This window comes from Streptopelia decaocto (genome assembly GCF_964273445.1).
Source record: "Streptopelia decaocto genome assembly, chromosome: 18".
Taxonomy (NCBI): domain Eukaryota; kingdom Metazoa; phylum Chordata; class Aves; order Columbiformes; family Columbidae; genus Streptopelia; species Streptopelia decaocto.
The window spans coordinates 4,246,123-4,262,061 of NC_138673.1; the positions used below are offsets into that span (position 1 = coordinate 4,246,123).

Consider the following 15,939-nt stretch of genomic DNA (forward strand, 5'->3'; position numbering starts at 1 on the left):
CAAGGGCCCCTCTGTGTGGAACAGGGTTGGCAGTCAGTGCTGGTCCCCCTCAGCTCAACCTTTACCCAGATGCTGGGAGCAGGCATCCCTTAGGACTGTATGAAAATAGTGGCTTCCTTTTGAATTCTGTTTCTGTTTTTGGAGAGCATCTTTGAAGGCAATGGCAGGGCCAGAAAATGGGTGTTTGCAGTGGCACAGACTGAGCCAACTTTCCAGGGAGGTGATGACTCAAGTGTGTCCACAGGTTTCCTGCTTGTAGCCTGATTATCGTCACCTTTTTTTTTAGGAAGTCATCTCCCAGTGTGACTGAGATGCTGGATGCTGCTGGCATAGCAGTTCCTGCTCAGGGGGAGCTTTAACTTTAGGCAACAGTCAAAAAGAAAAAATGTGGATAGTCCTAGGCAGAGGGAGTGAAACAGGGGAATAAATTATAGGATGCCTGAGCACTCCTAGCAAGAGGAACAATAGGGTGCTTTATTTTGGGCTATTGAGTAACCACTTATTTTATTAGCAAATGAAAGTTAAAAATGGTGTTCTCCCAGAACTGCTGGGTAAATGCATGGCAATTATTATGTAATTACAGAGGAAAAGTGCACCGTTTGTGCACACTGAAGGAAAAGTGTTGCCAGGCAATCTAGAGATTGCAAGGTAATTTTAATGTAAGCATACATAATTGTTATGTAATTTGGGAGGCTCAATAGCCATGCAGCTGCTTGAAGCTCACAGTCATCACAGCAGCAAATGCATCATGCTGGTTGGGTTTTATTAAATTAGAAGTTGCAAGCTGGATTCCTGTGGGAACCCGCAAGGTGTTAATCCAGGCTGGTGTGCTGCCCTCGGTGCAAATGGTACCTGGTGGGTGGGAAGGGGCCGCAGGGGCCAAGGTGATGGGAAATGTGAGCTGACCTCTTAAATTAGAAACAGAGGCAGGTTCAAGATCTGAAGGCTGGGGAGATCTGTCCCTAGTAGCGTATCCCTTCCTCTGGCCCTCAAACTGCTGGGAAAATGTTTTGAGCTTAAGTGTAGTGATATTACTAGTTCATGTGTTCTGTTTTCGTATGCCTGTTTAGACCTGGGCTCTGTTGTGTGGACTGTGTCAGGAGTTATTTAAGCATGCGCAAACTTTAATTCCCATCCTGGTGAAATGGGCCCTACAAAGGAAAGTGGTTTTGCTCCCACTTGCAGGATTTCTTCAGTACTGATGGCATCACACACAACCTCCTGAACTGGGGAGGCAGGTTGTTGTAAGTGCACTGGAGTGGTGGTTTCAGAATGTACTTAAGTGCTTTAGATGGAAAAATTTTGCCGGATTATTTGTGTCATTAACTAAAGCGTGTGCTTAAGCGTCTCTGTGCATTGGAGATATGTGCAATTACCTCCCTTTCCACTTGTAACTTCCCTCTAGTAGTGCTTATCTGAGGTTATTTAAGCCTTGGTCTCCCTTCTAGTAAGGCAAACAAGGCTTTCCCAGCAGAAATAGGTGTGCTGGATAGCGAATAGTTGCCGAAGGGGTTGGCAGCTGCAGCTGGGAGGTGAGTACAGCACTGCCGCAGAGCCAGGCAGCTGCGCATCAGCCTGGCACATCAGTCTGGGGTGTCACGCAGGGGGACCCACCAGCCGTACACCCTGCAACGTGCCTTCCAGCACCTGGAGATCGGTGGCCACAGGCATTTCCTCAGCCACAGGTTGTCTTTATCAAGTAGCCTCTGATGTTGTTCCGTTTGTTTGTCTGGTTCCTTTTTAAACCTGTGTAAGTCTTTGGTGTCTGCTACCTCCTCTTTACATTTTGTGGGGAGCAGTTCCCATTCAGGGTTCAGTCTGATCCTGCAGGTTTTCAGTGACTTGGGAACAATCATGCTCTCTCCATGCTACCCTTGGTTTATAGACCTCAATCACTTCTTCAGGGGTGGCCTTTTAAGGCCTCTTGTCTCTGCCAAGTGTCCTTCAACCCCATGACCATCTGTCAGAAAAATCTAGCAGTCCCAGAGCTCCCCAAGCCTTATGAAATGAGAGCACAACAGTATTTCAGAGTTCTTTTCTACAGTAAGTGTGGCTGAAACTATTTACTGTGGGAGCTGATGTAGCCCTCCCACCAAAAAAGCCTACAGGTGTGCTGGACAAAGACATTCGGCTGTTTTCCTTTGGATATCCTAGGTACGGTGATACCTGAAGGTTTTTACTTCTTGAAGGCAGTAGAATTTCCTTCTGGGTTGACTCAGTGGTGACTTGTATTTAATAACTGCACAATAAATGGGTTTGCTGAGTTGAAGGTGTATTTGGTGTCATGCCAGTTTGCTTTGGCAGATGAGCAGTGGAAACCCGTACCAGGTGAAGTGTGTAACAGGGGAGGATTTTCTTCGACTGTCAGACTGTCTGCTGGCCAGAAGTGTTTTCCTTGCTGTGAGCATGTTTGGTTCAACGTAAGAAGCAGGTACCTGAAACTCTTCTCCAGTGGCAGGAGACACACGTGGGAGCCGCAGGAGAGGTGCAAGGGAGAAGCGTCCTCATCAAAAGGCACAACCAGGCAGGTTGTCTCAGTGTGGTTTTAGGATTGAGGCTCAAGGAGCTTCATTTAGTAAAAGCCTAAGTAAAGCACAGGAATAAGCTAACACAAGGTCTGTCTAAGCAGGTGGCCTGGCTGTGACACTAGCCAGGAGCAGACGCTTAGCACCGAACACGCACGCAAGCTCGACCCAGGGGAAAGCCCTGCTGACTCGCACAGCCGCGGTGAAGCACAGCAGCTGTCCCTTCTGCTGTTTAGCTGCAAGCTCAATATTTTATCCATCTCATGAGAAGCTGAAATGGTTGCTGTCAGTGTGGCTGAAAGGAAGAAAAAACATTATTTCCTGCACTCTCTGTAGAAAATGCACAATTTCCTGCCTTTGAGTGTGTCTAGGGAAACTAAGGTTTGCAATTCTGGTCCCCTCTGCTTGTCTCATCTGAGCTGTTGGGTTGAAGAGGTCATGACATGCAGCTAAAGCTGTTGGGAAGTCACCTTTCCAGCAGCAGTTCTCTGCAGGGCACCTGTACAAATGCCTGCAATGCTCCAGAGCCCTGCATGCTAAGCCTAGAGCAAAAACAAAGTGCCTGATGTGCAGATCAAATCTGGCTTTTCTGAGATAAGACTTAATCTACTTGATCGTTGATATACGAGTATAATTTCCATTATCTTAAAAGGAAATTTAAGCAAATAAATCAACAGCTGAGTCACCATAGGCTTGTCTCTTCTGAAGAATATCTACTGCAACGTGAGCCTGGGGTAGGTGTGCTGAAGCATCAGTGTAGATGGGTTTGATCTGCTTTGGCTCTTGGCAAAGGTGAGTTCCTGAGACCTCACCTTGGTGTGGGCTGGCAGAGCTGGGGCATGAGCCCATGATAGAGCTGTTGTGTGTTCTACTGGGACTGCACGTGAGCTACTGATCCATCTGTGTCCCCATTCCCACGTGGGGAAATGGGGACTTGCTCCCTCTGTTCCTACCTCTGCAAGTTCAGAGTCCCTCAAAACTGAACCCGGGGAGGTGAGGGCTGTGTACCACAACTACAGCTGCAAGGTGCTGGGTGTTATAAATGACACTACCAGGAGAGGGGCTGCCTTGTGTTTTATCACATGCAGACAAGCTCTGTTTAGATGATTAAAAAAAAAAAAAAAAAAAAAAAAAAAAAAACAAAAAACAAACCAAAACCAAGAGGAAAACCCCCACATTTCATGTAGCTGTATTGCTGATACACAATGAACGAGGACTTTGTATAAGAGTAAGAATAATTAGCTGATGGAGCAGATAGATGTACTAGAGCCTCTTAAAGATCAGGCAGTTTGATTGTTGTGGTTTGATGCAGTTATGTGATTGTGTTTGGGGTCAGACACGGCCCATGGCACAGACTGTGCGGGTATTTTGGCAGTACTTGCTGCACGTGCCCTGCTCCCCGCTTTCCTGGGGTCCCTTGAACACTGGCACATGTGTGGCCGTGGCAGGAGGCTCTGCACATCCTCTGGGACTGGTGATGTACAATGTGTTCATGTGGGCTGGAGAACAGGTGTACAAGGACAGCCAGAAGGCAAGGAGCACAAATGGAAGCTGAACTGTTCCAAAGGGCCAGGCAGTGCTGTGTGTTGGGATCTCCCTTTGTAACACCTGAGCTTAAGCAAGTGGCAGAGGTTTGGATGCAGTGAGAAAGTGGTGAAAGAGTGAACAGAGCTGTGAAAATTGGAGCTATAATAGGATCCTGGTCCCGGGTGAGTATTGGGGGCAGGTGTTCCCCCTGCACAGCCTGCTGCATCTGTGTGCTCCGGGTATTTCTCAGCGGAGCATTGCAGACACGTACAGAGGTTTGCTTCAAAGAGCAGTTTTTGTTTTAAGCTCTGGATGGAGGTGCAGCAGTTTCCTTGGGAGGGTGTTGAATAATTTCTTTGCTACAGGGGTGATGTGAGAATAATACTAAGCAGATTCTGCAGTAGCACCATATGGATTGCTTTTGCCCTTGAATGGGAGTGGGATTCTGTTTTTAATCAAGTATAATTCAGCATCAGCCTCAGTAAATAGCAGAATGTGTCAGAGCGTTGCGAAGTTTTATATGTATAATTTCTAAATAAGCTTTTAGCAAGTTGGTATTAAGCTGCTGGAGCTCTAAGGTTTCCAGAAGGGAATGCAGTGAAAGGCACCTTTTAAAAAAGGACCAAGGAAAAGTCTCTGTTTTTCTAGCACTTCTACCTCTGCTCCCTCTTGGTTTTCACTGCCTGTTTATCTCAGCAGTCAGTTCCGAGGTGTTTGCTTCTGAATGAGAAGGAAAGCCGATTTAGTTTCTGAATGGCCTGTGGTATCTGGAAACAAGGAGCATTTGTGAAATGAGTTGCATGTTGTGAAGGAAGCTGCCTTGTCCCACCGAAGGCAGCCAAGGGACTGAACAATCACCCACTGGCTCTTCACAGAAATGGTGTTTGGTGTATACCAAAGCGGTGTATTAAATGGTCATGTTTTGTGACCTGGAAGTACAAACTGGCTGCTTGTTCCCTGGATACTCAGGGTGAAATTAGAGGGTTAATTTGTGCTGTTGATTAACAGATTGTGGCTGTCGCCTGCTCCCCTTGGGTGACTCCATGGGTTGTCTCCTCCTTGAGCTGTTGTCCCTTCTGTACAGCCATTAGCAGTCTGGAAGGTATCATTAGTGCTAGGTTTTTATTTCTGAGATGCTTAGCTCTCCCTCTGGAGTTCTGCGGGGATAACACCATCTTTTTCTCTGCGTGTTGTGCTGGAAACGCAGATCATGCTGGTTTAACAAGTATTTTTCCTTCAAGAGAGCTCTGTCCCCAGGCGTCTTGTGCAGTGTGTGGCAGTGATGCCCATGTCACTGTAGGCACATCCCACTGCTTGGCCACTCAGCCTTTGGCCAGCCCTGCTGAACTAATTGTTCCCAGCCCTTGTCCCTGCAAAGCATTGTCTACAAGAGATCTGGACTTGCTGCGGACATTGGTGGGTTGGGAAGTTTTTCTGAACTTAGTGGGGTTGATGTCCTGCAGACAAGTGATCCTGCTTATGTTCTGCAGAAAAAAAACAGGTTTTTAATATTGCCTACAGGGGGACTTGGGAATGATTTGGGGGTAATCCTTTACTCTTCTTGCTGCAGTCCTGTATTGTATGTAACCGTACCAGCAGCAAGGCAAAGTGCCGGAGAGGATAAGCCTGTGCATTTTGGAGCCTGATTTAGATAGCTGTGCAGGGGAGGATGCCCACAGCAGCTGGCAGACTGGGACTTTAAGAATTATGTTTCTTCAGAGCAGAAAAGGGATTTCAGGTTGCCTTCATCAGGTTAGCAGCTCCTCACCAAATAATTTCTTGGTAAATGTAAGCTCTTGCTCATACAAATCTTATAGCTGTGATGGAGCCTCATTCATTTACACCCAACTGGTACTCAGTGCACAATTCCTGTCCCACATCTCTCTCCCTTCACGGCTGTTGCCTCTGCAGAAGGCAACTAGACAGGGCAGAGGATTTGCAGATAGCATAAGCCTTACTTGTGCTCATTTTCTCCTCTTGAGCAGTCACTAGGTCAGACGCTGTCACTGTCCCCAACGCTCACATCAAGTACATGGATGTTCTGGTCTGGGAAGCACAAATGTTCATTGACCCTAGTGTTTGTCTTTGATTTTTTGCAGAGGATGTGTTTCTTATTTCTTTGTTCAACATTCACATTGCTCCTGTGTCTTACAGCCAGACCCACTGGGTACCAGGCTGAGATGGGCACTGAGCAAACACAGAGCATCTGCCAAACAGCCTGCATTTTTCCTTTACTTTTTTTAGTTTGTGCAAAGGCAGGGAATGTATTTTACAAGATAAATAGTTATTTGATATGGGAATTGGTTTGTGGTTTTGTTTTCTGGGCGTGTTCTTTTGTTTTGTTTTACTTTCCTGTGTGGAAGAAATAATAAAAAGCCTGGAGTACCTGCTTGCCTATTGTAACTACCTCAGTTTTCAGACTTAGCTCCAGGGATGTACTTGTACAGCCCACATGTATTTGTGGCCCGTACCTTTTTTTAAAGGCATTGGGAATCTTAGCCCTGTGGTATCAGGGATGATACTAAACACCTGTGTGAAAGGCAGCTCATCATCTCCTGAAGGGAAACTTTACTCCCCCCTTGTTTTTGGTTTTTCTTTTGTTTTATTTTCCTCTCTCCCTATATTACCATAATGAAATGCCAACTTGCCACCAGCTTTGCTGCACAGCAGATGTCTCCTCATAATTACTGTTGTTGCAGGGTTTTTGGTGTTTATCCTGCCTGTCTGGCTGGGCTGTTACAGTGTTAACTGGCTCACATCACAGCGTGGCCACGCGCTTGCTGCACATCTGGACGAGGATGCAAATGCTAGAGTTCTCCTTTGAGCTTTTGTCTGCTGGGTCTCCAGATCAGCTTTATAATGTGCCAAGCACAGCATCCCTCAGCAGTGCTTTAAACTAAGGAGAGGTCCTTGCAGAAAAAGTGTCTGCAAGTGTGACTTACCCTCCCCGGGGACGGGTGGAGCAGAAGTTACATGAGATTTGTTCGTTCTTGATCCTAAAACACAAGCTGGGTTGCTCCATAGAGCAGGCTGCTTTTGTGGCAATGTGTTGCCCAGGTTTGTAAAGCAGGAAGGCGTTAGACCAGCATTTTCCCTCACCCAATTCTGTGTTTTCTAGAAGATATAAAAAGTGTTCATGGGGAGGTGTAAAACCAAACATGCTCTGTTTGCAAGAAGGAAATGTGAAAATGGTGGTTGGGCTGGGGGGGGAGGGAGGATGAGGGGTCCTGTTGCCCTGGCAAGGGCAGTAAAGACTTAAAGCATTTTCTCTCCTGTTCAGGAAAGTCTCTTGATGTTTCTACAGTCCTGTTTTGGGAATCAGTTTGTGTTCTGGAAGTTTTTATTTTCAGATTTGTTTTCCAAGTTCCTAAGAAGACAGCCACTTTCCTACAACCCCCTGCTGCTGTTTCACTCACTTGTCCAGAAATGCCTTTCTTGCAGCTGCAGTATCACTTCCTAGATAGCCTGTAATGGGTGGGATTTTTTTATTGGTGGTGTTTTCAGTGCATTTCAGCCTTCAAGCTCTTTGCAAGGGTTTATTTCATTTTGGATGTACAGCAATTCAGCTGGTGCCTGTACTTGTCTGCTGGGACAGAGCTGGAGCTGGTGATTACTGCATGGTCAGAGTTGGAAATACTCACCGATTTCTGAGCTCTTGGCTTGCCTGGGTGATTGGTTGCTAGCTGTCTTGTTTTGCCTAAATATCTCCTTTGGGCCCGTTTAATTCTGCTTGTGATTCTGTCCCTTTTGGTTAGCTTTGTGGCACTGCAGTTTCAAAGTAAACAAATCAGAAATTAATCTCTTTATTTGGATCCCACAAACCTCTAATACAGCAAGCTGCCCAACCCATCAGCTGGTCTGATGAGGCCAAGCAAATCCCCAAGACTTAAGCGATTTCCTTCTCGAACAGCTCTGCTCTGGCCTGCTGGTTGGGCTCTTTCTGGGTTCATGTCTGTTCTTTGCATAATTACCGCCGACCATGTATTTCAGAGTGTTGTGCTCTGTACATCCCAGTGAGGTATCAAAAAGGAACAGCTATAGGAAATGGCACTTCTGCTGCATTATATTACATATCCAGCAGCAGCCTTGAGTGGGATGCTTGAGCTTGTGCCTTTATTTTCATCCTCCTGGACAAGTTTCCTCTGCATGGGTTTTCTTTTGTATCAGACTATGCTCCTAATTTTTCTTTTCAGTGCACTACCAGAAGATCATTCACCGGGACATCAAGCCTTCCAACTTGCTCTTAGGAGATGATGGGCATGTCAAAATTGCTGACTTTGGAGTCAGCAATCAATTTGAAGGGAACGATGCTCAGCTTTCCAGCACGGCAGGGACACCAGCCTTCATGGCACCAGAGGCCATTTCAGACACTGGCAAAAGTTTCAGTGGAAAGGTATGTCTTTGCTCACAGTCTTTTGGGACAAAGGGCATGAAGGGCAGCACCACACCTGCGTCCTTTACGTGTTGCCCACCCAGGGATTATGGTCCAAATTGTGATTGTTATGAAGTTAAACTGAAGCTCTAATTCTTTGCTCAGTCCAGGCAAAACTCACTTAGGTGGTTCTGTGTGAGCAGCCAGGCTTTGCTGCAGAACTCTGCCCAGAGAGGAGCCGGTGTTAGAGCCCTTTCCCTGCACAAAGGGAAGGGAGAAAACCCCCAATTTCCTTCCTAAATAATAAAGAGGCATGGGGGCTGCTGGCCACCAATGTTGTGTCTTGATCCCCTGAAATCGAGGGGCACTGTGAAGCACTGTATTGCAGCGATAGGGTCAAGTGTGGGGTGTTTTTTTGCATGGAAAAAGACTTTTAAGGTTCAGCTCTTTGATGTTCAGCCCTGAATGGTGTCATCTCCTGTAAGAAGAGGCTGCTTGCTGGTCACTGCGCTCCACAGCAAGGACAAGGGTAGCAGCATCTGGCCCAGCACAGTCCTTGTTCCCCAGGCATGGTACAGGAGCCTTTACGAGCTCCACTTCAGAGAGACTCTGCACAATGTTAAATGCACATGAATGATGTTCTGTGAGTCGGTGGGAAAATCCAGCTCATTCAGATCATCTCTGGTACATCTCATTTACTGCCTGCACATGTTTTCTTTCAGGCGCTTGACGTGTGGGCCATGGGAATCACCCTGTACTGCTTTGTTTATGGGAAGGTAAGCTGCCTTTCAGATGCTGGAGCCCTGCATGAGGGTGTCTGCCCCATGGCTTTTGACTCATGCCTTTCCAAATAAAGGCAAATATTAGAAACAAAGACCTACCTTCTGCAAGCTCCTGTTTTCCCAAATCACCCTGCGGATGAGAAGGGGCTGACATTGTGATCTGTGGAAGGGTTGGTTTCTAGAGTTGACCCCTTTACTCAGACTAGTTGTTTGTGCTACAAAACCCAGAGCAGCATCACTAACACTCCCAACAGTTTGCCAGGGAGTTATCTGAATTGCCTACGTTCAGAACAAGCCAGGTGGATCATGGAGAGAGGCAGAGGTTTGATCCCAAGGCACTGCAGCACCTCAGCAATCCAGATAACAGAAAGCTCTGTCTGCCAGAGCTGTGCTGGGCCAGATGGAGACCGCTTTAGCAGAGCCAGCTCCATGTTCTGTCATGGATTTTTTTCCCTCTCCTATGGCCAGAAGCCCCTCATCCTGCCCATGCTCTCGCAGGGCGAGCAGTACAGCAGGTATCCGCACTCTGTGATATTTTTTTTGTTTGAGATTTTCTTGATTTCTATCTCAGTGTAGAATCAGGAGGGTGTAAACAGTGTACTGTTTGAATGACAAATGTCTAAGCAGTGCTAGGACCTCTGACAACTGGAAAATCTTTTGTTTGCTTTACAGTGCCCTTTTATAGATGAATATATTCTGGGTCTTCATAACAGGATCAAGAACAAACCTGTAGAGTTCCCAGAAGAGTAAGTAAACTTTACTCAGGTACTGTAAAACAAAGTTCAGCTTTCATTGTTACTGTGCAGCACAAATGCTGGTAGGTCACCACACAGGGACAGATAAGGGTAGGTGAGGTTGTGTTCGCCTGGGCCCTTCACCTGGGCTTTGTGCAGATATTGTTGAAGCTTTACAGCTGTCTCTACTGCTCCTGGGTCTGTGTTGAGCTGACAGGGCCTAAAGGAAATAGCTCCTGAACTCTTTGGGAGAGGAGGTGTTTCAGTGTGGGTCTGAGGAGTTCTGCCCCAGCTACTTGACCCTGGAGATGCTTGCAACACGTCTTGGTTGGGGTTTGCATTTCTCGAATGCAGTAGCCACCGGAGTGATTAAATGTACTAGTTTTCAAAAGCAATGTGGTTTATAGACCTTGGTCTCAATCTAAGTAAGTGCATGCCACTTCCACAGACTTATCTTGGAGCTGGGAGAAGTGCCGCATGGAAGGAGGCTTGTCCTGAGATACTCAGCCGCAGCTTGGTGCATCCCCACTCCTCTGCCTCCTCCAACACTCTCCAGGAACATAATTTACCCATTTGATATTGAGAGGCTGCCCCGCACCCTGCTTTAGTCAGTGAGGGGAACGTGTGTTGGCCGCAGTCAGAGCTGCGTGCTGGAGACTGCTGGGCTGTGTTGGGTGGGATGGCTGGCTGCATTTTCCTTCCCACATCAGCACAGTAGTCAAGAAAGAATTTTTTTACCTTCTTGACCCAATTGCTCATTGTAATAAAAACATAGAGATAAAATGACTTCATTTAAAACAAACATGAAGAAATTAAAACTCTAAAGAAAGGCACGTCTGCTATTAGAGAAGGAGGGATTGTTGTCAGGCAGCCCACGATACATGTGTATCCACCATCTATTACATGATTTTTGTGAGATGCTCACGGAATTTTTAGACACCTACAGCAAAGGGCTGGGCCTCTGCCTTGGCAGTCCCAGGCTTCCTTCTGAGTCTATGGAGAGCAATGCACGCTCAGCCTGTCTGGTTTTAGACGTCTGCTCTACGCAGGGTGACTCAGGCTCTACAAGCTGCGTTAATCACCTCTCCATGGACTGAAGCCACTGCAGAGAGCTCAGGTGGAGCCAGCTCTGCTCGGCTGGTGGAGCCCACACCAAGGACCACATGGATCTGTGGCCACATGGTCAAGGCACTTGTTAGATGCCAAACACGGGCCCCAGTCATGAGTATGGAGTGATGCTGATGAGGTTTCACAGCTCACCAGGCTTCAGGCATTAAGGGGACAGAGGCTGGTTGTTCTCACCAGTTGTGCTCTGTGGATGGGCGGGACTTTGTCTTGACAGCTCTGCAGGGGAAAAAGAAATTGTTTGTTTCCCTGGCATGGTCTCTCTGCTCACTTGGGTCCTGGCGAGGTGCCCACCTACTCTCAGCCATCATATATTTGGGTTAGCAGTCGGCTCACAAGTGACTGTTCCCATCTGTCTCTGCAGCAAGTTATTAATATTTAATGGGCTGGCTGGCTTGTGCTAAGAACCTTTTCTTCATTCAGACATTTCCTTCAGTGATAATTTGGCTGCATGATTTAGTTAGATTTCTCAGTGACCTGCTGTCCCCATCTAAAAAATCTGCACCCTTCATTAGGTTGTTGGAGAAGCAGAGTTACTGGGTGTTGACAGCTGTCTAAGCTACATCTATTTGTTAGATAAAGGCAGTAACAGAGACACACATAAAGCTGGAATTCACTGGATTGGATCCACCCTGACCTCCCACAGAATTAGCACCTCGCTACAGTTAGGAATATTTTGGTTTCAATTTATTTCACCATGGCTACAGAAGACACAATCCTGTTTGCAGACAGTCCATGGCAACTCATTGCCTGTTTCCTGACAACCTTAGGACAGAGATGGAGCTGATTGTACTGGCGTCTTTGTCCGTTCTCTTCCCTTAGAGACGCTGGGATAAATATTTGTCGCTCTGGAGTTCTCATTCATGTCAATGAGTCCTTGTCATGACACAAGGTGAATGGGGTTAGCTCACACCCTGATGGTCCTGGCATGACTAAAAAGCAAGCTAGAGAGGCGTCCAGACATGTATTACAGGAACCAAAAGCTCTGTGTAGTCTCCTCCTGGAGAAGATCTGAGTCCAGGGCAATGTTCTCTGACCTGCAGGCACCCTGTAAAATGATCTGTGGTGCTGGCAACTGTGCCAAATGGGTGCTGAGCTTGGTGATGCTTGACATTTTCCTGAGAGCTCTTACAGGGCTGTGACTCTGAGAAATTCCAGATAGTGCGGGCTTTTCAGATGGAAAAATGCTGCTGGGTACAGCAAGTGCCCTGGCAGAACGGAGAGAAGGAAAAACAGAGACAGGGCGATGTGGTCTGTCACCTGGCCATAACCCTCGTCATGCTCTGTGACCCTGTTTGAAAGGCTTTTCCTTATGGCATTCATCATGTCTTGGGTTGAAATCAATCTGGTGCTCAGAAATGTTAGGTGCTTTATATATTCTATTTCTTGTATTTTAAATAAATCCATTGTCAGTTTGGCACAGATCTGATGTTAAGTATTTCAAAAACACCATCTCACCTGCTTCTCAGTGTGGTCCTACCATGAGGTTCTGTTTATTCTGACTTGTTAAATGCAGCTGTTCTCTGTGCTGGGAGCTCATCCCAAGAGCAGCACAGTTCTTCCCATTCCTACTCAAAATGTCCCCTGAAGTGCAGCCTAGGCAGCGAGAAGCCTCTGAGGACTCGTCCTGCCCTTGCCTGTGAACTGCAGACCCTCAATGTAACTCTGAAAGCGTTCAGACTTCAAACCAAACCCCCCTTCTGCCTCTTCCCGCTGAATGAGCAGTGTTTTCTGTTGGTTATTTGTTAAAGATCTGATAACCAAAGTCCACATGTTCATAAATTATTAAACAGCAGCTCTGTTTTAATCAGAATAAAATATCCCTTACTGTGATATGGTCTTCATTTAGGTTTACAATAGTTTATTCCCTCCTCTGCTTGGTGGGGTGCAGAGCAGGTAGGCACAGCACCTTGTCCTTATCAGTGTTTTCAGTCTGAACTCCAGCCCTGCTGGGAGTGACATTTTATGCTGCCAAATTCCATCACTGTGCAGAAACGCAGCTCCTCAGAAGCCATTTGTGATAAAGACTTTTAACTGCCTGATACAATTCTGTCGTATGCTGGCATTTTATTTCAGTAGCACTTTGATCATACAATCAAGTGTGTTTTAAAGATGTTGCCTGCATCACTAGCAATGGAAGTCATTGAAGCCTTTGGACTGGAGGGACAGATAGCATGACCAGGGGCACTGTATGAATAGAGTGGCTTTTGGATTTGGGCACTCTAGCATTTAGATCTTAGAAATAGCGTTAAAATATTAGATCTATTTCTCCTAGTCGCATGTGTCCGTTCCCTCCTTTTGTTACCCCAAGCCTGAGCTATACAGGTAGGAAATACTGAGTGACTGAACTGGCTGCCCTCTGTGTTCATGGAAGCAATTTAATTAACGCAGCCTGTGAGCTTAGCTGGGAACTTGAATGTTGAATGAGGATATTTCGTCCAGCGCATGATTACTTACTCCTGATGCAGGTTTGGCAGATCAAGTTGTGCCCTTCTTGCATCATAGAGTTCAACTCCAGTTCTGCTCTCGATAACACTTTGTTGTCCAAGAATCTGTCCTCTGAAGTTCCCCTATGATGTGCTGTCTTTAAAAATGTCCTTAGATCCATTCACCTGATCCCTTGTCCTGCATTTTGAGAGCGTGCTCTGTGTCAGTGGGCAGAACAGGATAACCAAACCTCATAGCAGTGACTGTGATGCCTGAGAACCAACCAAACCAACTAGACCTTCCTTTCTCAAGCTGAATGTACAGAGAAAACATCTTCTGAGCAGAGCAGATTCTCTACCAAGTAACCCCAGTGAGGACTATGCCTGCCTTGAACACTTAAAATTCCTTTGTTAATTGTACGCTGCTCTTTTCTTTACTCAGAGCACAGATAAGTGAAGAGCTCAAGGAGCTGATCCTACGTATGCTTGATAAAAATCCAGAAACAAGGATAACCGTCCCTGAAATTAAGGTAAACTGGACATGGATATTATGGGGTTTTTTTGTCTCAGCTGATTTTCTTGTTCCTTTGGTCTCTTCTAATGAGGCAGATCTGTTCCCGGTGTTTGTTTTGGGTGCTTTCTCTGGCACGCAGCCTCGGAAATGGAGAATGCTCATTTTGCAGCATGTGTAACAGCTCTGTCACTGCTGCTTGCTTGGGAATATTGACAAAAGCTTTCTTGTTTACTTATTTAAATTAAAATTACTCAAACTGGCTTATCCTCAGCAAATCCCTAGAAGAACCGACATTGTCACGGTGACTGCAGTGCTGTCAGTGTTGAACCTGTGTTCCAGGGGCTGGCAGTGGTTGGAGCAGTACCCACAGCTTGCCCTGTAATCAGCCCTGTGCCCCATTTCTGTCTCATCACCAACATCGTAGCGTTCTGCTGTAGAAGGGAGAGCTACAGCTGCCTTTGTTCCTCCCCATGCAGGTGCATCCGTGGCTAACCAAGGGTGGCGAGGAGCCGCTGCCGCTGGAGGAAGAGCACTGTTCTGTGGTGGAGGTGACGGAGGAGGAGGTGAAGAACTCGGTGAAGACAATCCCGAGCTTGCCAGCTGTGGTATGTATAAACCACAACCGCATCCTCTGCGTGGGTCAAGGGCTGATACTTCACTGAAGTTCTCAGCTGGTGAAGGAGGTTTGGAGAGGGTACACATGTGCTCCTGGCAGGAGAAACCTGGCCTTTCAACCCAGTGTGACTTTTCTGTGTGTTGAGTACCATGGCAGCCTGACTCTGCAGGGTCTGTCCCTGTGAGCAGTCCTGTTCACATCTGGCTGCTCTCATCAAAGTGTCTGGTATCAAACATCCCAGCATGCCAGTGGCATCCCAAGTGTGTTTTGTTTTATTAATCTTGAGGTTGCAAGATGTGGATCCTCAAACTGAAGGCTCCAAACCTAGAGGTGACCTGGCCAGAGGAGCAGGGAAAGGACATCTGCCACAGAGTAGATACTGGTGTTTACCTGCCAGCCTTGGGAGACCACAAGTGGGTGTTTGGGGCTCCCTTGTCAGTTTGTGTGTAGCCAGCAGTGTTCCTCGGGCAGTGCCTGCCTGGGGGGTGGCCCAGGAGAGCTCTGGTGCCTCCTTCTCCTGGGCTTGGACCACCAGGAGCGGCAGGTGGTGGTCAGCAGCATCTGCTTTGCCTCTTGCCAGCAATGGTGTGTCCAGGGGTCTGAGCTCACTGCCTGGAAGTCACGTAACTGTTCTGTGGGTTCCTTTAGTTCATGCTGTAGCTGAAATGCTGTTAAATGTCTGCTGAATTATTAAAGCAGCTGTTGTTAGACTCCTTTGAACTAGCTTCAAGGAGTCAATCCTGCTGTTCTCACTGGTCTGTTTTTCTTCCTTGAAGATCCTAGTGAAGGCCATGCTCAGAAAACGCTCCTTTGGAAATCCGTTCGAGGTTCAGACCAGGCGGGAGGAGAGGTCCATGTCTGCCCCAGGGAACTTACTGATGTACGTATGTACGGCTTTGCCTGGCTCTGCTGCACGTGCAGAGTAAAGGTGTGTGGGATGGTGAAGGAAGCAGTTTGTAAATCTTTCTGTAGTAGTTAAGGACAAAACTCCTTTCTAAGTCAAATACTGAGGCTAAAATCTACCTCAAGTCCTCTAGGGTAAACCTACAATGCAGCCTAAATACTCTTTTTATAAGTGCAATTCTCTTTGTAATGTGGGTTTGGCCTAAACACATGTAAGTTCCTAAACCTGCGTCTAGTTTTTAACCTCCTAGTTTATAATACACTCTGATCAAAGATCTGTTAGAGATTGGTGAACTAAAATAAGTTTAATTAGAGCTTAGTCTAGATATGTGTTGGAGAATTTAATTCTTCTCTTCTTTTTATGGACAACAAAAAAAAAGTGCCAGATGAGCAGTTTTGCATGTTTTATAAACTC

At 46.7% G+C, this 15,939-nt stretch overlaps 1 protein-coding gene across 2 annotated transcripts in view; it reads left to right on the forward strand.

The window, feature by feature from the left end:
- The window catches only part of CAMKK1 (calcium/calmodulin dependent protein kinase kinase 1), an 80,456-nt gene that overhangs the window by 54,373 nt on the left and 10,144 nt on the right, over window positions 1–15,939 (forward strand). For both annotated transcript variants that reach the window (XM_082068890.1, XM_082068891.1), the window contains 6 exons: window positions 8,246–8,445; window positions 9,147–9,200; window positions 9,879–9,952; window positions 13,934–14,021; window positions 14,482–14,610; window positions 15,398–15,501. In XM_082068890.1, coding sequence (XP_081925016.1) covers window positions 8,246–8,445; window positions 9,147–9,200; window positions 9,879–9,952; window positions 13,934–14,021; window positions 14,482–14,610; window positions 15,398–15,501 — 649 coding nt within the window. The remainder of the gene's footprint in view (window positions 1–8,245; window positions 8,446–9,146; window positions 9,201–9,878; window positions 9,953–13,933; window positions 14,022–14,481; window positions 14,611–15,397; window positions 15,502–15,939) is intronic.